Source organism: Diadema antillarum, unplaced genomic scaffold, assembly GCF_040938485.1.
Source record: "Diadema antillarum isolate AM-2024a unplaced genomic scaffold, OU_Dant_1.0 seq00000599_RagTag, whole genome shotgun sequence".
Lineage (NCBI taxonomy): Eukaryota > Metazoa > Echinodermata > Echinoidea > Diadematoida > Diadematidae > Diadema > Diadema antillarum.
In genome coordinates, this window is record NW_027271529.1 from 600,318 (window position 1) to 627,994 (window position 27,677).

Below are 27,677 nucleotides of genomic sequence, written 5' to 3' on the forward strand. Positions count from 1 at the left end.
CTACAGTTTTTGATGTCACTTATGGGAAATGATATAAAAATATATTAAAAGTGAAATCTGCAAAAATTGAATATTTCTTGAAAAGTGCACATACCTTCAACTTGTTAATGTTATGTATAGTATTCCCCCTGCTTTCTGAAAGAGGAAAGTCAAGAGCTCTTTCATTTTTGTAGAAAAGTGAAAACATGGTTGGTTATCCGTTCCTGCATCCGATCAGAAAATAGAACTTTGCCAGCATATACATTATAGGCACTGGGGTGTGAATCCACCAAAATGGGTTTTGAGTTGAGGCTGTCTGTGGGTATGAAAGCCTGCGATGGGTTGATAGGTTTGATCAGAATCCCATCTGAGATAAAGTACGTATGCTCTCTCAGGGGAATAATGCCAGGGATATAGTATCTATATAGGCCTTGATGGTATCTGAGGGCCTCGAGAGTATCATGTAGATCGCCTGGTGTGTGGAATTGATGTCATTCTCATTCAGATGAGTGCCATCTGGAGGAAATTATTCCATTAGAGAAATTGATAAGTTCCTACATTACAGTGGGACATGTTCACACAGATATAGATATAGGTAGGTGGATATGCATGGATGCATACTGTAGGCTCTTACCCACAGACCACAACATCCTCACACACACAAAACACACACACACACACACACACACACACACACACACACACATATACACACACACTCACACACTCGAATCCATCCACAAATTTCTTTATGTGGCTTCAGATATACACATGTAGGCCTATCTGAGTCATAGTGTTATGTCATGCTGCTGCTGTTTGTTTTTTTTTTAGACGGGCCCTCTCCTTTCCACTAGTACAATTAATATTTTGAACTCGATTTATACAAATTTATTTACATATTATCATAATATATTGTTTGTTGGTTTTCCTTGAAATTGTTTTCGAAAACAAAAATGTGATATTGGAAATGAAATTTGATTTGAATTGAAATGGAAATTTTAATTGCTGAAACTAGAAGAGTTAACGATTGTAAACTGGACCCAAACTGCCTTAACCCATTGAGGATGGACTGATTTTGCTGCAACATGCATTTCCCATAGACACTTGCCCGAGAATACTCGGGACTTGTCCTCAACAGGTTAAACCCTGAAATGCACAGATGTTGACGTATACATTGTATATACAGTGGGATGGGTTTTGGCATGTGAGCTAAGGCCAGTACTGTACAATGTATATTGGTTTCTGAGTCACAGCTACATGTACATGTAGACAAGAGGAGAAAAGTGCTAATTCTCAGGGAGAACCTGACCCGCTGCTTACAGTATTTCCCAAAACACAATATAATCGTAACCGATGCACTGAATACGGGTTAATGGACAACCATGGAACAGCCGTACATCCTTCAAGAGGCCATGGTATATTAACAGCATCCACTCTCCAGTAGAGCCAGTGTGTATTATGTGGCTTTTGAGTGTACAAACAAGCTTTGTTTTTCACCTCTCTTAAATCCCCCCCCCCCCCCCCAAATTCTGATATGCTGAGGGCATGGTGCAGAGCTCTGTAATTTACTGAGTCATTAACTCCGCCACAGTAAACACTAGAAGTATGCGGAACATAGAGAGATCAATTTCCTGCCGAAGAAGCACAATATTTTTGCATTTTATGTGTGTGTGTGTGTGTGTGTGTGTGTGTGTGTCTTATTCTGTTGAGACATCACAATGCATAGTGCATATGATATGCTCTCCATCGACTATGTTGGGAACTCACATACAGATGACAGTCCATGGATTTATATAAAATTTCAGCAGTGGGTAGGAAGAACAATACTAGTATGTGATGATTGCATAAAATGTAATGATTTTCATTTGTTCAAAGGTAACTCGGCTTACACAAAGAGATCTTTTTTTTTCTTTTTTTTTCCCCATCAAGGCCTCTGAGCCTTTTTGTAAAGTTCTCTGTTTATTTCCCATTTCACATCGACTTTTAAACAAAGGCTTAATTGCAACTGATTGACAAATTGCCCTACATCGACGTAAATAAAATAGATAAATGCTTAATTTCAGATTGTTCAAAAGAGATGATTAATAAAGTGTATTGTATGCATTGTTTTCATTTTATATTTTTCATTTGAAATGGAAGTGAATTAACGAAAATGAAATGAAATGAAATGAAACGAAAACGATTAAATCCATGCCCTAGCAGTTATACCACATGCAGCTTGTTAGCATGCTTAGCAAGCTGCACATCATGCTCGCACTCTTGTTCGAGAAATACTGCTCTGGCTTGAAATCAATTATAAAACATCGCATGGCAATCATGATTGCGAATACTCTTAAATTGCTATGATACTTTTGCTGTACCATTTTGAATGATATTTTAGCATTTCCATTGTTACCCAACTGAAATTGTGTTATCACAGTGCCATTTCACAAATTTTTTATACCTAGATCTCCATCTCACAGCAAAAACAGACAATTTCTGCAGTCGTATGGGAACTGTGTTTGACCTTCAGACTACGTTCATAAATTTGGGCCAAGAGCATTAATTTGACTGACCCGGGAAATCATTCCTGGTATCATATTTGATGGGAGGAAGTCTCCTGCATATACAGTGATGTTTAGAAAGTATTTAAACAGTGCATCAAAAGTATGAAGGCAAAATGCTTGTGTTGGTAGGAGTTTCAGGGACATCAAACAAATATAATTACATAACAGTACTGAAAATGCTGGGAGTACAGCATAATTTGAATGCCAGTGACTGCACAGTTTGTGGTCATATGGGTACATTAACATATGTATCAAACTCTTTAAATAGCAGTTTTCAGGATTTGATCACATGAATGGTTTTGATGTCTGCAGCTTCTATGCCTGCCTTTGTCTTTTTTCGCTGAATTTTTAGGGAAGAAATATGATATTATACAGTTGTAAAATTTGACTATTCAAAATACCTCCCAGATGTAATGTATTATTTTCCTCTTCTTTCTCTGATTACAGCAAAATATAGCCTCTAGGGCCCGAATTCATGAAGGTGGTACAAATGAAACCTTGGTTTAAACCATGGGCAAAAACCATGGAGCGCCATTACCAAGTGTTACACGGAATATTTTGTTACAAAATTAATCATTTCGTCGACAAAATGACCGTGTCGCTAACGTAATTATCATTTCGTGGACGAAATGTTCATTTAGTTACAAAATGTTATCATTTCGTTACAAAATAATCATTTCATCAACGAAATTACTGATTTCGTAATGAAATATTCCGTGCAACACTTGGCGCTCCTTGGTTTTTTGTCCATGGTTTAAACCATGGTTTTATTTGTACCACCTTCGTGAATTCGGGCCCATGAGACTTGAAAAGCGACTGTGCGATCAAGTAACAAATCATGCTGCTACATGAAATGTTAATCATGCAGATTTGGTTTCAGGGAGGTTCCCCCCCCCCTTTTCTGCCAATACTCCGGTGAAAGCCCATCTTGCTCTTTCCAAAACAGGTCTTATTAGTTGTACACATTGTACTAGTACACCCTGGTCTTCTGTATAGAATTGAAGTATATTTGATTTGTATCACACGCCCACTATGAAAATCAGAAAACCAGGTGCACCGGCCCAATCTGTGTTTTAAATGTGGTGGATGCTTTGCTTTAACTGAACAAGCTGTGTACGTGTTGTGATGAGCGTGTCTGCTTTAATAGGGTGAAAGTTCACTTTGGTTGCATTTGCATGAGATCCCATTGTTATTGCTGATCATTGAGTGGCAGTAAATGCTGAAATCCTACTCAAAGAAGAGTGCTGTTGCGTGAAACAGCGACTTACTGTGCTCTTTTGTGTACTGTTCTTGTGCATGAACAGTATGCATATGAACACCCTCTCAAAACACAGTCAAACAAAAAGACCCACAAAAAAAGCATTATTTACACTATTGATTTCTGTATACGCCGAATATTTTACGAGGCTTTCATTTTCACAAATTTTGTGAATCGTGTGCTATTTGGAAATTTAAAAACATGCAAAAATGTTAACTCTCACTCTGCATACATTTCTCCGTTCAGTACTGTTCGTACTCCACAATCATGAATTGCACCACTCGCGAAATTGTTGAGAAGTCCTGATTCTCAAAACACTTAGTCTTACTATTGGTATGCCGTATACAGTAACTGCCATGGGACATTGTGAACTTGGGGGGGGGGGGGGGTGTGCAAAGGAAGGATTAACACAAGCAACATTACAGTCAAGCGCTGCAGAAATGTCATCAAGCAGTGTACAATTGTATGACTTCCTTTGAGATTTTAACCAAGTGCCAACCATTCGATCGTGGTGGTGACATGACATTTTCTCCTGCGACAATTGCTCCGGTATTATTTTCTCCAAGGACTTTGATAGGGGTAGGGTTGTGATAGAGTTTTAGGTTAACTTTGATGTGAGGATTAGGATTAGGGTTATGTTTGTGGGTAGGTTTCATGTTTGGCATAGCACGCAGATAGTTCATTGGAGCAATTGTCACAGGAGCAAATGTCATGGAACTGATCTTGGCCCCTTGTACAAAATGTAGGTCATTCACCGTATGTATGGCATACGATGAAAACATGCTCTCCTACACTGTATGTCTGTAGTACTGTGCTTCCGGCGTTGCTGTGGATGTCGATACTTTGTTGCGCACTCCAGCGTTGAGCAGAGGCCTTATCCTCTGATGGAGAGTGTTTTCTCTATTTATTTGTTAGCCTGGGGATGATCAAACTTTAATAGATGGCCAGTTTCTCTCAAGCAATACTCAGTGAAGAGTGGAGATTGTGTGTGGTAATATGGAAACTATGCCATAGAAAGCAATTTATGTGTTTAAACGTCATTAGATATGTGCTTGATGAGGATTGCATTTCTGATGAAATGCTTTTGTTTTTGTTCTGTAAATGCAGTGTAGATTTCCCCTCATTGATGGCATAGGATGATGGAAATTATATAGAAGATGTTTTGTTATTGTTGTGGGTGATTCATAATCGTTCTGTAGTTGTCAGAAACAAAATGAAGTTTCAATTTATCTTGAATTAGTTCTTGTAGTACAAGTGCAATAATAAAGCTTACTTTGATATTGTGTTAAGCAGAAAAAAGGAATTTTTATAGCCTACAAATTTTAACCAAACATGGATAGAATATGATGCAGAAAAAGGAATATCTAAATGTACCAGTACATCTCAAAGTATCGTTGACCATTGTACAAAAATGTACATTATCTGTTTGCAATGACCAGTACTGTATATACGTGAAAAGGTATTGGTACAGTGTAGTACAGTAAATGTTTAAATGCTCTCTCTGTACGTGCAGCAAAATTGTGTCAGAAATGAAATTCAGTTCATATGAAGTGCCGGCCCTCAACAGAGCCATCAAATTCAGATCTAAAGCACTCCCTCTAAAGTTGATATGTGAAAGAACAGTGGACGGTTTTACAGACATCTGCTATGGACGTGGGAAGAAAGAGCGAAGAATTCTTGTGGAGAATGCAGCGGTAATCCCCTCAAAACATTGCTGAAATTAATCATGAGAATTGTGCAGTCTATGAGTGTCACTTTTAGCCTGTAGTGTGCATACACTCAATTATCTCCCATTCATGTGCGACTGTGGAGACGTCGATGAGCTGCAGGGTAATTTGCGTCATGTGAGAGGAGCGCGAAGGTTTCTCCTAACTGCGAATTCTCTTGTTTTTTTTCTCTCTTTCCCCCGCAGCCTCATTAAACGGGAGAGTACGATTCAGCAATTTGATGGAAGTCAGACACTTATCAGGTGAGTGAACTGTGGGAGATACAATAAGCCAGTTCGTAAGTAGCTCATGTGAACGTTGGTACAAATTACCTTTCTATTTTCTTAGTTGGTTTTAATAGGCAATTCACTTATATATTCAATTTAAGCAACATAATGCGTACCGGTAAGTTTGCCCAGCGTAACAATTTATGAAATTCGTGACAAACCAGGGATGATCTTGCATAGCGAGACCAGGTGACCAGAATGGTCTGCCAAACAACCCTGGGGGGGGGGGGGGAAGCATCCATTTCTTTGTTTTGTATTAAATGCATTAAAACATGTTTATATTTGTTTTGCCAAATACCAGGTTTGCAGTCAAGTGGATGTAATGACAAGTATCAGGCACAAGGATTGCATGAATAATTATTATATGACAGATGCTTATCTCCGTGAATGTAAAAACCATCACGCGTTTTGGTACCAATGACCTTTTTCTGCTCATGCGCAAAGTAGAACTACGAACTGGCTTATTGTATTTGTGGTACTTGAGAAGAGATGAGATAAGAAAGATGACGAAAGATATTGATTTTTAAGTGTATCATTGACGGCTCAATGTTTTGATCTCTGCAGTATTTTTATCATGGGTAATAGGTCCCCCCCCCCCTTTTTAGCTCACCTGAGCCAAAGGCTCAAGTGAGCTATTGCGATCGCCCTTCGTCCGGCGTCCGTCGTGCGTCGTGCGTCGTGCGTCGTGCGTCGTCCGTCGTCCGTCGTCCGTCGTCCGTCGTGCGTCGTCCGTCGTGCGTCGTGCGTAAACTTTTTACATTTTCATCTTCTTCTTGAAAACCCCAAGACCGATTTTCATCAAACTTGGCAGGTAGCATCCCTAGGGGGTTAGGAACTCAATTTGTTAAAATGGGCACCATGCCCCACCCAGGGGGCCCCCAGGGGGGCCCAAACCCCCCAAAATTAAGGAATCTGTAAAAATCTTCTTCTCTAGAACCAGAAGTGATAGAGCTAAGTTAATACTATGAGTTAGTACATTGATGACTGTAGTTTCAAGTTTGTTCATGGCAGAATCAGGGGTGCCCCCCTTGGGACCCAGGGGAGGGGGGTGGGGAAGGGTTCTAATGGGGCCTAAATTGTACATTTTCATCTTCTTCTTGAGAACCCCATGACCCATTTTCACCAAACTTGGCAGGTAGCATCCCTAGGGGGTTAGGAACTCAATTTGTTAAAATGGGCACCATGCCCCACCCAGGGGGCCCTCAGTGGGCCCAAGCCCCCCAAAATTAAGGATTCTGCAAAAATCTTCTTCTCTAGAACCAGAAGTGATAGTGCTTAGTTAATACTATGAGTTAGTACATTGATGACTGTAGTTTCAAGTTTGTTCATGGCAGAATCAGGGGTGCCCCCCTTGGGACCCAGGGGAGGGGGTGAGGAGGGGTCCTAATGGGGCCTAAATTGTACATTTTTATCGTCTTCTTGAGAAGCCCATGACCCATTTTCACCAAACTTGGCAGGTAGCATCCCTAGGGGGTTAGGATCTCAATTTGTTAAAATGGGCACCATGCCCCACCCAGGGGGCCCCCAGGGGGGCCCAAACCCCCCAAAATTAAGGAATCTGTAAAAATCTTCTTCTCTAGAACCAGAAGTGATAGAGCTAAGTTAATACTATGAGTTAGTACATTGATGACTGTAGTTTCAAGTTTGTTCATGGCAGAATCAGGGGTGCCCCCCTTGGGACCCAGGGGAGGGGGGTGGGGAAGGGTTCTAATGGGGCCTAAATTGTACATTTTCATCTTCTTCTTGAGAACCCCATGACCCATTTTCACCAAACTTGGCAGGTAGCATCCCTAGGGGGTTAGGAACTCAATTTGTTAAAATGGGCACCATGCCCCACCCAGGGGGCCCTCAGGGGGCCCAAGCCCCCCAAAATTAAGGATTCTGCAAAAATCTTCTTCTCTAGAACCAGAAGTGATAGTGCTTAGTTAATACTATGAGTTAGTACATTGATGACTGTAGTTTCAAGTTTGTTCATGGCAGAATCAGGGGTGCCCCCCTTGGGACCCAGGGGAGGGGGTGAGGAGGGGTCCTAATGGGGCCTAAATTGTACATTTTTATCGTCTTCTTGAGAACCCCATGACCCATTTTCACCAAACTTGGCAGGTAGCATCCCTAGGGGGTTAGGATCTCAATTTGTTAAAATGGGCACCATGCCCCACCCAGGGGGCCCCCAGGGGTCCCAAACCCCCCAAATGAAGGAATCTTTATAAATCTTCTCTAGAATCAGAAGTTATAGAGCTGAGATAATACTATGAGTGATTACATTAATGACTGTAGTTTCAAGTTTGTTCATAGGAGATCCAGGAGTGCCCCTCTTGGGTAGGGGGGGGGGGGGTGGTTGGAAGGGTCCAAATGGGGGCCTGAATTGTACATTTTCATCTTCTTCCTGAAAACCTCATGATGGATTTTTGTCAAACTTGGCAGGTAGCATCCCTAGGGGGTCAGGATCTCAATTTATCAAAATGGGCACCATGCCCCACCCAGGGGGCCCCAGGGGGCCCCAATCCCCCCAAATTAAGGAATCTTAAAAAAAATTGGGCCTTTATTGTACATTTTCATCTTCTACTTGAGAATGCCTGGTCAAATTTTGGTAGAGCTGTGAATAATTTAGGTTAGTGACTGCGTGAAAGGTGAACTTGCGATACTCAGGTGAGCGCTAGACCCGCGGGTCTCTTGTTTTGTTTACCTGCAATATGATGGAAGATCATGAAAGATTTACCGATGTTAGAGTGAGGAAATTTATATTAATTATCCCCCCACAATGACAACAAAACAATCAAACCAAGAATGATTGAGTCATTTATTTATTTTTGTGATATTTTGGATGTGAAAGTTGAATTCATTTAAAGTATAACATAAATCAAAAACCAAATATGGTGTCTTGAGAGCATATGATGAAATCAAAACTGAAAGCAAGGTACAATAGCCACTATGTAAGTGCACACTTTATATTGGTTTGTCACATGTTTTTGTACTGAAGGAAAATCTTTTGAGATGGTTTGTTGATTGACTAGCTATGTATGTTTTTTAAATTGCCAGTGATGGAGAACTCATATACACCCTTTTATAAGCATCTGTATGTATCCAAAATTATGTCCTTTTGTCTGTTCAAAGTTACTGATTCGTACATGAATTATCATACAATGTACATCAGTGCCCAGTGTTTACATATCGACTATTCATTCATTACTTTGTTGGAAACATGCACCGAATATTTCGTGAGGTTTTTATTTTCGCGAATTTCGCGAGTCAGGTGCCATTCACGAAATTAAAGACACATGAAAATATTGACTCTGATCCCGATGTGGATGTGACTTACGCATGTACATTATCTCCGTTCAGTACAGGGCTCCACGATCGTGAATCTAACCACTCGTGAAATTGTCGGGAATTCCCCATTCGCGAAAATTTAGACTGGCAAAATATTTGGCGTATACAGTGACCAGAAGTATGATTTTTTTTTCTTAATAGAAATTCAAATGAGGGTTGAAAATTGCATGCACGTACAAACATCAAACGTTTTTGCTCCTTAGGATGAGTCACTGCGAAAAAAAGTTTTTGTTTTTTTGGTTATTTTTTAAATATACATAGCTGCATTGGATATTTGATACTGCCTGATGTCATAATCATATGACTGTTGCAGCTGTATTAATATGCTGGTAGGACGCCACTTTCGTAGTTAGCCATTATGATGTGGAAGTGGTAAGATAATATTGATGCTGTGTTTGACTCACCCTGCTCAGATTTTTTTTCTTTTTTCTTTTATCTTGTTTAATATTAAAGACATAATTTACCATTTGCAGATGAAACAAAAACCCAGCATGAGTGCTTTAAAATAGTTCTAAAATGTGAGTGAGGGATAGAAACAGCCACTGTAAAAATTTGAATAATCGATGTTAAATATTGTCAAATACAGAAAATGTGAACAATACTTATGATAACAATGTTTCCATACTAAAATATCTACAGTTATTGTTTATTGAGAGAAATATTGATATCTCCTTTATTTTAGGCTTTATTGTAAAACATTCACATGGCAGGATGTTTTGTAATACAACAGACCTACACAGTGGTATGCATCAAATACTAGTATGACATCTTGAGCATTTTTAAATCACTGCTCCCAAAGGTAAATTGGACCTTTAAGCTGTGGGTACGATTTCACTGCCTTCGTTCAAGGATAACTTCTCTTTGACTGATATAACCTTTTCTTTATTTTAATGGCATAAAGCCGTCAATGTCCAGGACATAATACCCTCGTGTAACGTTCTCGTGGTATGATGCTGCACCTGTGCATGACAAAAGGGCAGATGTGATTTGCAGACATAATGTCCATGTTTCCTGTCCTTGAGTACGACAAAGGAACAGGTGAAATTAAAAAAAGACAAACAACAACAAAAGTCATAAACTACTTCCACATAAAGTGCATTTGTACTATGAGTCTATTCATGGATGCTTGACCTTGCGAATTTAAAGGCTTGGGTATTGATTATCATATCATATCACACCATATAGATTACATATGAGGGTAAAATACTCTCATTTTTTTTCTTATTATTATTGCCAGTATTGCCCATTGGCTGTAGAATGATAGTGTGTACAAATTAGTTTTGCGCATGTGGTTTATACATAATTTTCTGTAGTTGGGGTCACAAAGGATTCTGTGGGGATTTGCCTGGGAATTATAGACTACTGTAAGAGCGGATATTTTCGTGCGACTAATTTTTTGGGCATGGCCGGGTAAGAAGAGTTTCACATGTTTTTAATTCCGGGGAATCAAGACATCAACTACTGGAACATATGGCACGCAAAAATATTCACATGCTTTTATTTTCGCGCTAGCTTCTGGTTGCGCGAAATGCACGAAAATTTCAACACTGCGAAAATTTCCACTTTTACAGTATAGGTCTACATATATGCTGAGTGCCAGATGAAAAGAGTTTCATGCTTTTTAGTTTATGAATCATGGCTATTAAGTACTTATACACACCGTAAGCACAAGCACTGCAATAGTCTGCATGTATTAAAATAATTACTCCAGATATAATCATTGTCATCGTCATCTTTATGCACTGGGAAGTACTGAGAACCTTTATCATACTTGACTATCTCTTTTTTCTTTAGTCTCAATGTCACTTTCACGGATACTTTCCAAATTCTATTTGGCAGACACAGTACCTTGCCAATAGTAGGTGTCTATTGCAGTGATAATGTTTATGCCACATGTTATGATGTACTACTAACTACTAGTAAAAGGCAAGAAAGGTTTGGGGGAATCCCCCTCTAAAGAGCATAATATAGCCTGACTTCCCTTTCACAATCATGTCAAATAAAACAACTTTCACCAGCATGTACAGATGAATGAAGCTTAGACAAATAAACTGCTCTTGATGCAAACTACATTTTTATTACTACTGTTTATTTCTATGAAAATAAGTTTTGTTATAGTCCAGAAAAAGATCACAGACCAAAGACCAACAGTATGCATGAGACTTCATGTTTAATAGGGAGACAAGGGAGAGTTTGAATAGCATTTCTTGGATACATGTTGTAGTCCTGTATGTATGTTTTCATCGCCAGAGCTATTCTGAGGCATAAAAGAAACAAAATCACTATGGAGCCCAGGCTTTAAGAAGTTTGGCATGCAATCACTACTTTTTTTTTTTAACTACAGTATCCCAGTTTACCCTCCCTCATTTTTTTCACAAATAAAATCACAGCAATGGCCATTGCAGGTTGTACCTCATTGGTATACCATGGAGGAATATTGTACCTTCCTGTGTTTTTTATGCTGTACCGACCAAACCCACCCCTTTTTGGAGGGACAAGGTCATACATGTGATTTTGATCTTGTGATGTGCTGACCTGGGTCTTGTGGTATATACAGCGCTGGGTATATTATATTCGTGTTTGATTCCAACTGCAACAAAATAGACAGTGGTGGTGGGGGGGGGGGGGCGTGGGATGGATAGAAATACACACATATACACCACCTTGGCCACTTGCCAGTTAAAATTTTGGTGCTCAGAACTTGGCATTTGACTTGTTAGTTGACATGCAATTCTGTGCACCGTTATCCTGTGGAAATGATGGTATCATGTCTTCCTTTCCATTTGGTTTTCTAGCTTTGCATCGAGTGGAAATGTCATTAAACTAATTAGTTAATATCTCATCTGCTGTAAATGCCATTGAAACTACAATTAGCCCTTTCTGTGTCAGGGACTTTGGACAATAGTTACGTTCAGACTACAAGCCGTAACCTCGAGGTTAGGAAACCTTGAGATTAGAGCTTGTAGTTAGGGACCGTGAAGACGCAATCGTTGTTAGCTAACCTCAAGGTTTGCTCAATGTTAAGAGCCACGAGAAATCTTATGGTTAGCGCTCTAACCACGAGCCGGGGGGGGGGGGGGGGGGGGGGGGGGTCCCCACTGGTAGTTAAGCACCGTGTGGACATATGGACGCAGTCATAGTTAGGGGGCAAGAGCTTAACCTCGAGGTTTCCTAACCTCGAGGTTAGGGCCTGTCTTCTGAACATAACTAGTGTTTACAAGGCTGTGGGATTCCAATCAGCACTCAAAGCATGCAAAGGGTTAAAGATTCTATATCCCTCAGCTTTTGGAAAAGCTCCTTAAGACTTTACCAAACTTTAGCCGCGAGTGACATTCCACTTCGCAATCTAATTGATTGTAATAATGTGAAATCGCGCAACGTCTAATTGAGATAGGACTTGAAAGAAAAGGTTAATAGAATGTGAAAGTTCAAGATGAAAAATATCGAGTGTGGCTACTTTTCAAAATTTAACTTAGTTGAGATGTCCTTCCTTCACAAATATTTTATCAGTTTGTGGATGAAACAGAGATATCCTGCGCATGGTCAATATTCTAGTGACTGAAACCATTTCTCCTTGAAACGTCACAACAGGGTTTTTTTTTTTTCCTCATTCTTTGGCAATTTTTCTGTTTGGATTTTGGTGCAAACCATTTGTCGAACAGAGAGAGAGAAAAAAAATCTGAAAATCATGCTTTGTCTTTGCTCTGATTGATGTGTAAAACATGACATTTGAAACAAACTGATCCTGCTGTCCTTAAAACTGAGAGACTATACTTAGTCATAATGGTACTTTAACAGATTTTTCCAGTTTATAGCTGAAATAGGCACATTTCTAGATGAAATCTTTCAAAATGCTTTAAAGGATACATCTTTTCTTTTTTTAAATAATTTCTGCTCTAGCGTGATCACGGATGACTCCTACATGTACTTTCTTATGTGGCACCACTGTTTATGATGCGTTCCCACTGTTGTCTTCCAATCTTTGTGCACTGCACTCTATAGAGTCAATAGCTGATGAAGCCATGATGGCCAGATTGTCGTACAACGCCACGCTCAGGGCCAAGGAAAACCTGCAACAGGCGAGCAAATTCACCATTCCTCAAGTCGCCAAAATCAGCTTCATGTTCTGCATAGTGGTGAGTTTGAGATTTGCCTGATGGACTAGCCTTTCTTCCAGACTTTGGGTTGCATTTTTTTTTCATCCCTAATGTCACTCAAGACAATTACTATGTATTTCTTCCCATGGGGCTTTTACACTTCCTTAACATTAGTAATTGTCCAGCTGATATTCTCCCCCTCCCTTCTCTCATTTCATATGTTCTACCAATCAGTGTGAAAAGAGAATCATTTATTGTTGACCAATGCGAAAGTAGTGATCTCGTACAATCTACTGCCGTAGTAGGGTTTATGGAATTTGGCTCAATACCCTCCTACTAAAGATAGCCAGAAAATAACCGCTGAGCGTGCATTTCAAATTCTTGATGTTTGAATATATTGAATGTCACTGTCCATTTCCTACTGCATCTAATGAACATTGGCAAACAGGCTGGTATGGATTGTAACTCATTTGCCTGATACTGATTTTATCCCCCCCCCCCCCACCATGGGTCAAACAATTTTCACAAAAGATAATGCATGGTTCATGCATGATATGATACATATTTAATACGGGTCGATATGGGTAAACTCATGTACGTGCAGAGGTCCATGAAAGCTTATAAAACTCTGTCACACAGTCCTGAAGGTCTTATTGTGCCAGGGCCATTAGCCTTTTTGTAATCCCCAACAACAACAACAGTAACGATGGAAAGAACAGCAATTACAACAGCAACAACAACAGCCCAATCTGAAGCATGCTCGGCAATCGTGCGCACATGGTTTTGAAGAAAAGCAGGAAGGGTGATCGTGCAACAATGAGTGATGTTGTTTTTAACCATTAGTTTTTTTTCTCTCTTTCTCCCTGTTTGATATAAATATATCTCAGTGGTTTCTGGCCAACTTTGCATACCAAGAAGCATTAGACGACACACAGATGGCAATCGTGAACACGCTATCATCAACATCAGGTAAGCTACAGGCTGCCGTGTCATGCAGAACCATTTGGAAATCCTAATGGTAGCCAACAACTTTACTGATGACTTGAGAAATCATGGCTAGGATTTCATCACAAGGGGTATCTGTGATAATGTCCAAATTTGTGTTGCCTTCAAATTTTGCAATCATGTGCAAATAATGAGTGTTTCTGAATTATTTGATCAAGAGCAGTAGATATAAAGACCAAAACTTATATAAAGACCAAAAAAAAAAAAAAATGGCTGGAAAATTAGGTGATGAAGACAAGCATAAAATTGAAGAAAATTTGCATAATTGTGCAAAATTTGGCACATGTAATTCTTTATTGGTTGCAATAAAGGAGATTAGTAATAGTAGGTTTTCTGTCAAATTAAAGGAAATCTGTTCTGTGCACACAAATTTAGCACTTATATAGAGAGTCATTGTAGGAATGGTCAACATGATCATAGTCTTCATTTACACACAACTGAAATCAAGCACTGAGCTTTGATAATCTGGTATTACTTGCTCTTTGATATTGCTTTGGTATTACTTTGATATTACTTTGGTATTACTTTGATATTACTTTGGCATTACTGTGATATTACTTTGGTATTACTTTGGTATTACTTTGATATTACTTTGATATTACTTTGGTATTACTTTGGTATTACCTTGATATTACTTTGGTATTACTGCTCTTTGATGCATGATGTAGCTTTCTTCTCTGTATGCTTTCTTCTCTGTGTGCTTTCTCCTCTGGAAACATATTGCAAAAATACTCCTCTACTATCAAGCTCAGATTGTAAAAATGTAAGCTCAAGATGTCATGTCACATGTATAGCGATTAGAAGATGTAACTTGAGAAAAAAAATCAAAGTGAAAATTCTGAATACTGAACAAGCAATAATTAATTGGGCTTGGTATGGAGAGTTATTATTACCTCCGCCAAGGGGGGAGGTTATGTTTTCGTTACCGTTGGTTTGTTTGTTTGTTAGTTAGTTCGTTTGTCCGTGTGCAAAATAACTCAAAAAGTAGTTAACGGATTGGGATGAAACTTGCAGGAAAGGTTGAGAATGACACAAGTAATAAACGATTAACTTTTGGTAGTGATCCGAGAATTTTTTGGGAATTTATGAAGGATTTTTGATATATTGGCAGGTAGGGTCAATGAACTTGGGAGTTCAGGCTGCGCGTATTTGAGGTTTGCATGCGCGCACTAAAGCGCGTGCTCTAGTTTCTGCTAGGGCGAGGCGCGCTGTGCAGCTGAAGGTTTATGATGTAACAAAGGCTTCTATATTGGGAAATAGGGCGGCTTTCAGCACACAGTGCAGTACGTATGGGTGGAAATCACTGATCTCTGTGGAAGAACAAGATTAGTGCGGGTGGAAATGGGCTGCACGCTTGGCGGAGGTCTGCGCTTTCAGAGTGTTTTTCTAGTTGTAGAAGTTACAGAATTGAAGGTTTGTGAAGTAGACAATGTACATGACTTTTCTTTCTCTGACTTTTTCTTCTTGTTCCTCCTCCAGGTTTATTTACCGTCATTCTTGCAGCCCTGTTTCCAAGCTCTGTTGGAGATAAATTCACTCTTACTAAATTAGTTGCAGTCTTATTAAGGTGAGAAAAAAAGCGGTTACAATTCCCTAACACATTCTTCAGTATTGATAGGCCTTAAAGGGGAATTCCAGTGCAGTTGGAAGTTAGTCTGAAAAAAGGAGTGAAATTTTCTTAGCAAAACAATGAAAATTTGGTCAAAGTTGGATGGAAGATAATGAAGTTATGACAATTTGAAGTTTATCAGAAAAGAGATCTTGAACAGTCAATATGAATATGCAAATAGTGGAGTGATGATGTCATCCCCTCTTAAGTTGCCTTTTAGTTAGTATATAGAATTTTTGAACTTCTTGTTTTTTATTGAAACACTAATATACATGTACCCCGTCGCAAATCCTGATACATCTTAGCTGATCATAATTCTGAAATTATTCAACCAGGAATAACATGTTTTACAGTTTGATAGCAGAAACATTGAATTTTCATGATTTTTCCTTTGTACACAATCAGTGGAGAATTGTGAGGTGATGACAATTCATCAGTTTTCTCATTTGCATTTTCGTATCAACTTACGAGAACTCACTGTTCTGCAGAGATTAGCGAAACTTCATAATTTCATAACTTCCTTAATATCTCATTTTGACCAAATATTCACTGTTATATTAATCAGATTTCAGTCTTTCTGAAAAGACTGACTTATAATAGGACAGGAATTCTCTGAAGAGTTGCATGGGATATTTTTTCTTCATACTTTAAAAAAAAGGTAGATATTCAGATGGTATTAACCCGTTGAGGATGGTTTGATTTTGCTACAACACGCATTTCCCATAGACACCCATAGACGAGTATACTCGGGACTCGTCCTGAACGGGTTAAAGTAATTGAATAGATAGATAGATGAATATGCTAAAGGATGAACTGCTTAACCGTAAAAGGGCCGGGGGGCTTTGAACCAACCCCCCCCTCTACATTTTCCACGACCATTTTGCCGCGCGAATTTTTAGACCGCGCCACTCGCTGACTTTTTACTTTCAAGTCTTGCACATCTTACGAAACCATTTTCGCGAAAATTGGACATACTGTTATGACACTGCACGACCTTTTATACATGCTTGTCAGACCGAAAATGGCTAAAAAACATGATTTTGTGTACAAAGTCTATGCAAATGGTTTTCTCACCTTATTCTAAAAGAATATTTTCACTTTCAATGGCTGAAATCAATTAATTTTAGCATAATTATGCATAAAATAGGTTCTGTATTAAATTTTGAGGAAAAAACGGAAAAAAACAAAAGGTCAAAAAACAACGAAATACATAAGAAATTCATAAAACAATAGAATACATAAGAAATTAATTTTTATACCAGATTTTTTTTCAAGTACATTGTTAGGAATGCTACAAAGAATAATGTCACCAAAAATTAGGATGCCATTAGCTTCATTTTCTGAATTAGAGCACAATTTATGATTTCATGCATATTAATTAATATAAAACATAAAAAATGAAAAATACAATTTTTCCTTTTATAGTTTGGTAGATTATGCAACAGGTAATGTATGTGTCAATTTTCAGGGCGATTGCGCGATTGACGGCTGAGATCGGGGGGGGGGGGGGGGGGGGGGGGCTGGGCTGGGGGCGGTTGAATCAACCCTCTCCCGGCCACAGAACAGGCCAAAAAGCCCGGCATGGTTAGGGTTAATAGAGAAAAAGATGTAGAGACAGAGGGAAAAAAATAGAAAGAAGTATTTTTTTGTTTTTGTTTTTGTTTCGATTTTTATTCCCTTCATTCCTTTATTTTATGAGTGTGTTTATCTTTGGATGCTTATGTCAAATACAGCAGAAAGGAACTGTGAACTTAAATGCATTTCAAGTACCCATATGCAGTTTATTAGTTAAGGCTGGTACAGGCTCTCAGATGTATGTCTACTAATCCTTGTTTGGCGCATAGTATCACTTTAAGAGACTGAATTGAACACTTGAGAGTGAAGTGTAGGTGTGGCAACACATCGCATTGAAACTGAAAGCTAAAGATGAAATTGTGTAGGATTTCCTTCAGCAGGAGAGCCACAATTGCCCTTACTTACATACTTCATGCATTTCATTTTTTTTTCCAGTGTTGGGGGAATATTTATGGTAAGTTACTCAGATAACAACCAGAAAGACAAAATCAAACTTGGCTCTCTGTGGGCACTAGGGGGCGCCTTCTTCTACGCAGTGTACCTTGTGGCATTCAAGCGGAAAGTGGATCACGAGGACAAGATTGACATTCCTATGTTTTTTGGTGAGTATTTCTTTCTTCTCTTTAGGGGCAGGTGGACCAAAAGTGCCGAAAATTGGAAGAGCGCAGTGATGAAGAATGTGTTTGTTATTACTAAGGCAGCAGCTGATGTTCAGTAAACTTACATGTATAAGGAACCAGATGTATCCATACTAAAAAAGCTGTGCCATGAGCTATGTCAGTTGGAACCCATGAAGTACACTCAGCCTTGCCTAATTTGACCTCACGCAGGTCAAAAAATACGATAAGTCGAAGAAAAATCCTACTCGAATAGATATAAATGTGTCTTGAAGACCCGTTAGCATGGGGGGATACCATTGAGTAGGAAGGCTGTAACGAACTGTATACAGCTTTATCACTCATCTCTATGAAAGTAAACACTGCCAAAGAATCTCAACAGGAGTCGGCGGTTACTTATGCCATATGTTTAGCGAGTCTAAATTTTCACGAAATCATGACTTCCTGACGATTTCACAAGATTGTGGAGTATAGCACCCAACATAGAAATGTAAACGTGCACGTCACATTCATATCGGGATCAAAATCAATATTTTCGCGTGTCTTTGAACAATTTGCGAATAGCACCTGACTCGCAAAATTTGCGAAAATAAAAACCTCAAGAAATATTTGGCGTATACAGTACTGACGAGCGTACCCTTCAGTACATGTATTCGCTGACGGATGAAACAAAGTTTGTATTTGTGGTTTTGGAATACACCCTGGTGGGCAGCAAATGAAGATTGAACCACTCAGACTACACATGAATCCTCACCCTACTTGGGGGGTGTTTCATAAAGCTGTTAGTAAAGTTAAGAAGGATACATGCGAGTGACTGGTGATCAGTTCCTGTGCTGAATTATGGAAATTCTGATAAGTATAGCAAATCAGAACTGATCACCAGTCGCTCGTAAGTCGTTCGTAACTTTACAAACAGCTTTATGAAACAGGGCCCTGGTCTTCAATCTACTGCGTAAGTCAAAATTCTTAACGACGGAGTGGGTGAGGGATTTTAGCCTTATAGGTTGATATCCAAGCTGTGGATCCAGTCCAGGGCAGCACCACCTGCCTAGGCAAGCTCCTCAAGCCCGCCTGGGAACCTCAAAATTCACACGAGTCGAAAGGTTTTCTTGGGACCTTTTGGATTTGACTTTAACTGTATCAGTTCTTTCTTTTTTTCCACGCCAAGAAATGTGACTTCTGATGAAGAGAGTATACTGTGTCAGTGTGTAGCATATTCCTTGAAATGGTTTAATCTTTAGAGGCACCATAATGCTGTTGTCATTTTTGTTGACATAACATTGTTTGTCTGTGATGGCCTGCATCATCGTAAATGATTGTGGGCTTCTGTATTGTGAATGTTTCAAACTCCCGTTTTTGTCCTGTGCCTGCAGGTTTTGTCGGCCTTTTCAACTTCCTAATGATCTGGCCAGGAGTGGTGATCCTGCACTACACCAGTATTGAGCCTTTCCAGCTCCCATCCTCGCGGGTCTGGATCTACCTGGCGGTCAACGGGCTAATAGGGACCGTCCTGTCGGAGTTTCTCTGGCTGTGGTGAGTGGTACCTCCGGCACACTTGTCACCTGAGAAAACAAACTCCACCATCGTCCATGCCTAGTGATATAGATGGAAGGGTTCCCACAGGGAGGACCTTTGTTATGTATAGGTTAATTGTGTACACCAATCCGAATTGGCAGCATAATCTGCCATTACTGTGGTGTCCCATGCATGTATGCATGATGGTAAATACATGATATTGTGACTGTCTCACAGGACACCCTAGTGTCAAACAATGATAACAAAGAGGTAGGTTAGAAGTCAAAGGCAGCAAGCCAAACAGGTATTAAGTTTGATGGGGGGGGGGGGGGGGATTAAAGCCAGTGAGTGAACAAACAAAAGGCAGAAGTGAGCCAGTGATGATTAAAGGATCATAAAGGCAGCCTGTGAAGGACGAAGATGAATAGGGAGGCAACATCAAACAAGATAAGGAACAACAGAAGGATAAAGAAAAGGAAAAGAGTGAAAAGGCAACAGCTTGAGTGAGGGGGGGGGGGGGGGAATGGCTGAACAAACAGCAACCCTAAACCTGCCAAGGCTCAAAACATATCAAAGTATATATATTTTAAAAAGGCAATACAAACTATAGGAGTGGCTCAATATCAACACAAAGCAAAATTCCAAAAAGGGAGAAATATAAACATGTAGTGTAAACGCAAACAAATACAAGTATGCCTGTGTATGTGGAAATTAACAAGGGGGAAGGAGCAGACCGAGAATAAGAGGTGTACATAAAATGCATAGAGCAAGGAATGACACAAAATATTATTAGTCATTTCCCCCCTGGATGTTGAGGCCATGGGGTTGGAATGTGTGAAGTTGTCTCATCCAGAGCTTCTCTCTGCTGGTTCGGACTGTGTCTGGACGAGTGCCAAAAAGATTTGATGTCCTGTAGAATCGTGTTGGTGATAGAGGGATTAGGGAGATTGAAATGGTGGCCAATTGGAATGTCAAGCTTGGCTGTGTTGACAGTCGATCTGTGATCTGTTTTAAGCAGCTTTTTTTGTGCTAAATTTTGTGAGTGGTTAGATTTGCAATCACAGAATTCAGCAATGGAGGGAGAAATCAGTATCATTCACTTATTTTCATTCATCCATTCTCACAGTAGGCATGCGAGGACTATAGGCCTGCTAAATTGTATTATTGTGTACAAAGTACCGTACCATTACATGCATGCATGCTTATTGCATGTATGTCAGGATCAGAGTGAATATTTGGCATGTTGTTTAATTCGTGAATAGCACCTGACTTGCAAAATTCACAAAAATAAAAACCTCACAAAATATATGCCACATACAGTGTTGTATTAAAAAAGAAAGAAGAAGAAGGAGTTTACCTTGGTACTCAGTGCCTGGTTGTGCAGAGAGCTTTAATGAATTATGATTAGTTGTCCTCATCTCAGCCAGCTAACATAACTTTGTTGACAAATTTTTGTTTTTCTTCAGGGGCTGCTTTCTAACGTCATCGTTGATCGCCACTCTGTCCCTGAGTCTGACCATTCCCATGTCGGTGGTAGTGGACATCTATTACAATAAGGTGAGCCATCCCTCTCCATCTAGCCACATCCCCAAGCCCCACCCCTGAGCCCCACCCCTAAGCCCCACCCCATAGCCTCACCCCCTTGCATATGTATGAAATGCATATAGTCTTGGTTACAATGTGGTTTGAGTGACAGAATGTTGAATGTTTTGAATGTTGGTAGTGTGTGTGCTTGTGCATGTGTGTGTGTGTGTGTGTGTGTGTGTGTGTGTGTGTCTGTGTGTGTATGTGTCTGTGTGTGTGTCTGTCTGTTTGTATTAGTGAGAAAGAGAGAGGCATAGAATTATTTATAGTACAAATTGAATGGGTGAGAGTTGAAACAATATAATGTCAGCTTAAGTACTGCCCACCTAACCTCACTCCCAACGGTTCCCTTTTATAGAATGTTGCTGTCAGTTCTTTTGGACTGGTACAGTGCAATCCATTATAATAAACACGATCAGAACGAAATTTCATATACAATGAAGTAAAATTCAGGGCCCAAAATTATCAGCTAGATAGCTTTATACACTTAATCTGTTCAGATATAAGAAGGGAAATTTTGATGTCTCGAAAGAAAACTGCCAGACCCAAGGACTTTGTTGTAATGTGAGTTGCTGTAGTCCACAGGTGGTTATCACTGTCTGTGATTGTAATCCTTGGTATGTATTGAGTGCAGATTGGTGCAGAAAACCCCATAGGGTTGTACACACCATCCAAAGTCCCTGGCTCAGAAAGGGTTAAAGGGATAGTACAGTATTGATGGAGATGAGAATTGGGCTTTTAAAGATAATATGAAGTTTTGGTACCTTTACAAAGTTTCCCTGAGATTGCCTTGTCTTAGTTTGTGTTTCAGGTTAAAGTACCTTTCATATAACCAACACAGTGAGACTTACTCGCCCCAAAGTGCTCTCATGTCTTAGTAATCATGCAATAATGGTTTCGGATATTATCGACGCTGTACAACGTCAATAAATACTAACGGCTCGTTCGAATCGTTCGAATCTTTATATAGCTCCCTCAACGATCATTCTGCGTGTAACTCGTGAGAACCGGATCGCCAGCACAGAACTTGTGTAGAGTTCTGTGACCGCCAGTTATCCGGGCAGTGCCGCAGCGCTAACACTCCTCTGAAGCTGTTTGTGCGATGCGGTAATGCGTGCATGCATGCGAGCGGTATGTACAGTGCCGACAATGCGTGATCACAGGTTATGGTACATGAGGCGAGGATGTACGACTTGTGTGTACTAGGACTAGTAGTATGGTACACGAAGACGGGTTTGACATAGAGCAGCCATTGCAGGAGGGAAACAAAAACAAATACGAAGACCATAAACAGTGGTCAATCCTGCCGGAGGGGAAAAAAAAGACGAGTATAGCTGCGGCAACTTTGAGGCGATCAGATATGCATCAGGATACTTTGTATACTACTAGGCGCTGCGTTTTACTCACCACCGGCCACCCTGGTTAGATCGAGGCTCGTTATGCAGCGAAGCACGGATTATACATACAGATTGTACGCGCACACAACTTGACAACACTGCGGTGGTGAGAAGTGACTTGCTGTGCTGCCAAATATGACAGTAGTTCCTACATGATATTTTAATGTAGTTAGATATTTTTAATATTGTCTGAATTCATATGTTGGTAAACTCTCGTGATTTTAGAGGCTCCACCACAGTGCTAGACTATCACGCGGACTTGCTATGAGATAGATGACATCTATCTTGTAAGCAGCCTTAGCATGCCCTGTTCAGCAGTCGATCGTTTTACCAGGGAGGTCGTTTACCGGGGAGACGGGAACTCTCTATTCATTCAGTACTGTACATGAAGGAAGACATCACCTCAACCAGCTCCCAGCCCGACCAGATGCATGCATGAATGCAATACCCGCTCGCGCTGGTTTACGTTTGGAACAGCAACACACACAAACGCACACACTCACATACACACACAGTACACACACACACACACACATACTCACAAGCACACTGACACCAGGGAGTGTTCCAGCCCACCTGTCTTGACACGGGTACAGAAATAGATCGAACGTTTATTGACCTTGAGTCGGGTCAGACTCACAAAAAAAGAGGAAGAAGAAACCACGCCAGAGATGGAGTGATCAGATTGCAGGGAGAGAGAGAGAGAGAGAGAGAGAGGAAGAGGGAAAGACACATTTTCACAAACCTGCCTCGTTATGACGCAATCGTGGAGAACAGTGCCAGTAGCTCCATGATACAGTCGAGGATGGAATCAGAGCTTGAAGCTCCTTGATGGAATAAAGCCCATCCCATACTCACGACTATAGGACTGACAGAGTTTGGATCCTGATCAAGTCACAGCGGCTTCAGCATAAACGAGTTGTTTTTTGTTTTGTTTTGTTTTTTCAAATCCAAAGTCGGTCAGTCATAGTCGTGAGTCGTATTCCAATAGTGTGCGGCGGGCTTAGGATATGTAGGTCACTCTTTGGCCTTTAGTTCGGCCTGCACTAATTTATTCATTTATTTATTTATTTATTTTTTTGTATTTCAAAGTTACGTTGGTGTTTTCATTATGCAGATGGTGCATTATAGTAGGCCTATGATAAGTGGCCTATTGGCCCCAAAACATGATTTTAGACTGAAAATAATCCGAGTTACGTGTTTGTTTTTTAATTTTTTATTTTTACATACAGATTATATTCAGATTGACAGTGTAAATCATTAATCGATTGATTTTCAAGGAAAATGGACTTACCGGATTATTTTTTTCTTTCGAACACGCTCTTCTTCCTTCAGAGAAACACAAAACCTCCACATTCAACTCCAAAGGGAGGAAAATCAAGCTGCGCATACCGAGGTTGAGGTAACATAAGTAAATCCAAGTTCTGTGAGTTTCAGAGGAATATCGCAAGATCTTGTGGGTGGTATACTAGTACTTTAGTAAGCTTCAGTTTGATTGTAGTTATGAACTACCTATTTACGACGCCAGTGTAGCCACGGGTATGAGCATGTCGCTGTAATAATATTGTGCGACACAACAGAAGCCTGCAACATTGTGTGCGACATCCTCGAGAATTGGCGACATGCATGTTCTAACTATATAAGTGTTATCAAATTTGTGAAAAACACGTGTAAAACTTGTGGGACGACAAACTCATATGTTGGCTGAACTCTATTTTATTTTTTTTTTTTTTTAAAGAATATTTTATTCTCCATCAATGGTATTTCGTTTATGCATGGATACAAGGTACTCCATCATCTCTTTATTGTTTTAGGGGATTTCGTGTTGACAAAGTCGAGTATTTGGCTGCAAAAATTGCGGTGAGCTACCTGTGGTGTATGGCTGGTGCGTGTTCCACGTGTTTATAGGGCATAGTGAAAATTCAAGGAAAAAAAAAAACCTACAACCCAAACGAATTGAAACAGAACGCGCAGTGGTACGGGGAAAAGACACTGCGTGCGAACATCTTCTTTAAAAAAAAAAAAAAAAAAAAAAAAAAAAACTAGAAATGTCGCTACGGCGACAGGTGTATGCCTCCGCAATAATGCAGGTCTATAGTACAATGTCTTGACAATGTGTGATGACAGTTTCACACAATTGGCAAGATATTAAAATGACAGGTTTGCCACAAATGTGCTGAATGTTCACTTTCCTAGAACTATCAATTGGATGAATGATTAAAACGTCAGAGTGCAGGTATTTGGGGGAACTGATGATTTTTACTGGACTTTTGACCCTTTTATAAGTTTATGCATTGAGTAATTTTCAAGGTATTGAGAAAAAATATAAATTCTGTATCAAATGGTAAAATAGTATTATCTAAACCTGGCCTTTGACCTTTGACCTCACAGTTCCAAAGAGAATCACTGTTAGGTAGAGCATGCATAAATATGTAAGTTTCATGATAATACCTTGAGTTACTTTTGAGATATGGAGGAAGAAGTGCAATTTAGCACTTTCACTTGACCTTTGACCTTTTGACCTTTGACCTTTTGGCACGAAACTTCCCGCAGAATATATATTGGGTTATACATGCATACATCAAGTTAAAAAAATCCTTCAGGCATTGCATAAATATAAGAAAAGTAGTGATATTTTGAGGAGTTGACCTTGAACTTTGACCCCTGACCTTTGACCCATGACCCCCAACTTCCCTAGATAATCACTGCCCATCGGTTCATATATATACTAAGTTCCATGAAGATACCTTGAACCATTTGCGAGATATGGAGAAAAACATGAAATTTCAACCTTTTTTCACAAAATAACCTGTGACCTTTGACCTTTGACCCCGTGACCCTAAAATCCAAACAAAGTATCATCCCCCAGGATATACCCTCATACCAAGTTTGATGCAAAACCACCTCACGGTTCTTGAGATATTGACAAAAACAAAACGGGACGGACGTACGGACGGACATACGGACGGACGGACGCCCCGAAAACAATGCCTCCGGCCACTTCGTTGGCGGAGAAAAGAGAAAAGAGCAAAATCCCACCATAGCAAGGTGCCACAGACTTGGCAAAGAGGGGGGAGGGGGAGGGGGAGGGGGAGGGCGGGGGGGTAAACCACAAATCCGCGCGGTGGCGCATTCCTGCTGAGGTCATAAACAGTCTGGGGCCTGCGGGAATGAAAAGGATGTTTCGAAGCGAGCTCAAGTCGAAGACTCCGGGGAAGACCACTGGCAGGATTGCAATCGTTACCTGATTCTACATTTCTTTCAATCAATTGACGTAAAATAATGTCATTTTTTCTATTTTCTTTATATCTTTCCTGAAATATATCCCACTGCCCTCCAAAGGGGGAAGATTCTCTATCATTATTCTTTCTTTTCTGACGGTGACTCAGAGGTGCTTGATTATAAAAAGGGAAAATCATGTTACTGTTCGTCACTCTGCAAGTTCGTTGTTCTGAGAGAGAAACACTTTCGTTATTTTTATGGTTCCTTGATTCGAACACGGGTGTTCGTTCATCCTGAAAGGAAATAAATTTCGTACCACGTATAGGACCTAATTCGTTTTCAGAATAAAAATGTTCGGATTATAACTAACGCCTTCATATTCGGAGCAACAAATGGATCTGGAACAGGAATTTGGGGACCCGGATTGACGAACCTTATACATGACGTGTACTTATCCCCCAAAGTAATGGATACCGTGCAAAGAAATCAACGATGTCAAAAAGGGAGATTAGTTTCCCGCCAATTCCCCCTTCCGTCAATACTAAGGCTCCTACTTCGGAAGTATAGGTCTGTCTCTCGTTGCTCGATAAAGAAAAAGAAAAAGAAATGAACAACGTCAAAATAAACAAGAACAGAATAAACGCATGTTCGCCTATCGTGGGGCATCTATGCAATACTGTTACTGTTACCTTGGATGATATCCTCACCCTCACCATCGTGTAATTCCTATATAAGAAAGCAATTAATAATTATGTTTTGCACTGGATGTTATGAAAATGTATGTGATCTGGTATCCCGACGTAATGTAAATGATTATGTTACATGAAGAGGGCTGTGAGTGGGTGGTATTCGAATACTGTTTTGTATAATTATGATTTCGTTATGTGTAGATTATGTGCGTATAATAAGAGTTTCATTTTAAATGGAGTTTCAATCAATTTAATTATTCATGTCAAATTGGATTCCTCGGAAGACCATCACGACCATGAATGCCGAGTTGCGAGCAGGGCAATCCATACGTTTACCTTTGGTTATAATACCATGTTATTATAGTTGAAATGTATCATTGTTACCTTGGGACTTTACGGTGAATCATTTATTAACAGACAATCAAATATCTCCCACTGCCCAAGGGGAAACATATCAAACTAAGAATGACATTCATTTTTGCTTTTAAGATTTCCCCTCCCGTCTGACAATTATTTTCTGAAACATCCACCAGTGCCGGATGTAGAATGTTTATTCCGAAGGTGATATCCGACAATGAAGTACAAAGGCTTGATACTCCGATGAATTAGAATCACAAGCTTACGCAATGCTATTTTACGAAGAACACTCTTCGGATATATGTTGAAGATTAGTGCCTAAACATTACCTATAAACCAAAACAATCGTAGCATATGTATACTAGCTAGGCCTTCTAAATAACCAATAAAACATTTGAACGAATTAATAATTGCCTATAAATAATCGGCAGCACCCCTCAAGTATTTCAAGAAACAACTATATGTCTTGTGCAAAACAATTCCTGCATATTTTTTGAATGTGGCAAGATATAATGCGAACATGAGATTGTGAGTTATAAGAACAATTTCAATATTGAGCTGAGTTCAGCAGATGTCATAAAATATCTTCGGATCTCGTTCATGAGGACATGCCAGCAGAATTTGGGTAAATGAAATGCAGCCATTTCCACTGGAACTAATGGTAGATCAATGTTATTGCCGTATCCTTGGAGTAAAATGTCGCCGGGGCGCGGGACAATTCAGTGTGGTGTCTTCGAAGGAAACATCACCGGAGCAAGTGTTGGTGGTTCAGTCGTCGGCGGAGCAATCATTGTCGACGGAGCAGATGTCGTTGGGGTGATGTTGTGGAGCACATTCTCGCGGAGCGAATTAATGTCAGTGGAGCATAAAGACTGACCTCTCTTTGATACATACGTATACTCAT

At 39.9% G+C, this 27,677-nt stretch overlaps 1 protein-coding gene across 1 annotated transcript in view; it reads left to right on the plus strand.

The window, feature by feature from the left end:
- The window catches only part of LOC139735803 (solute carrier family 35 member F5-like), a 62,263-nt gene that overhangs the window by 26,312 nt on the left and 8,274 nt on the right, over nucleotides 1–27,677 (plus strand). Inside the window, exons 5-11 of the mRNA XM_071646553.1 lie at nucleotides 5,696–5,752; nucleotides 13,109–13,242; nucleotides 14,091–14,172; nucleotides 15,688–15,775; nucleotides 17,828–17,994; nucleotides 19,383–19,542; nucleotides 20,991–21,081. Of these exons, the coding sequence (XP_071502654.1) occupies nucleotides 5,696–5,752; nucleotides 13,109–13,242; nucleotides 14,091–14,172; nucleotides 15,688–15,775; nucleotides 17,828–17,994; nucleotides 19,383–19,542; nucleotides 20,991–21,081 (779 nt within the window). The remainder of the gene's footprint in view (nucleotides 1–5,695; nucleotides 5,753–13,108; nucleotides 13,243–14,090; nucleotides 14,173–15,687; nucleotides 15,776–17,827; nucleotides 17,995–19,382; nucleotides 19,543–20,990; nucleotides 21,082–27,677) is intronic.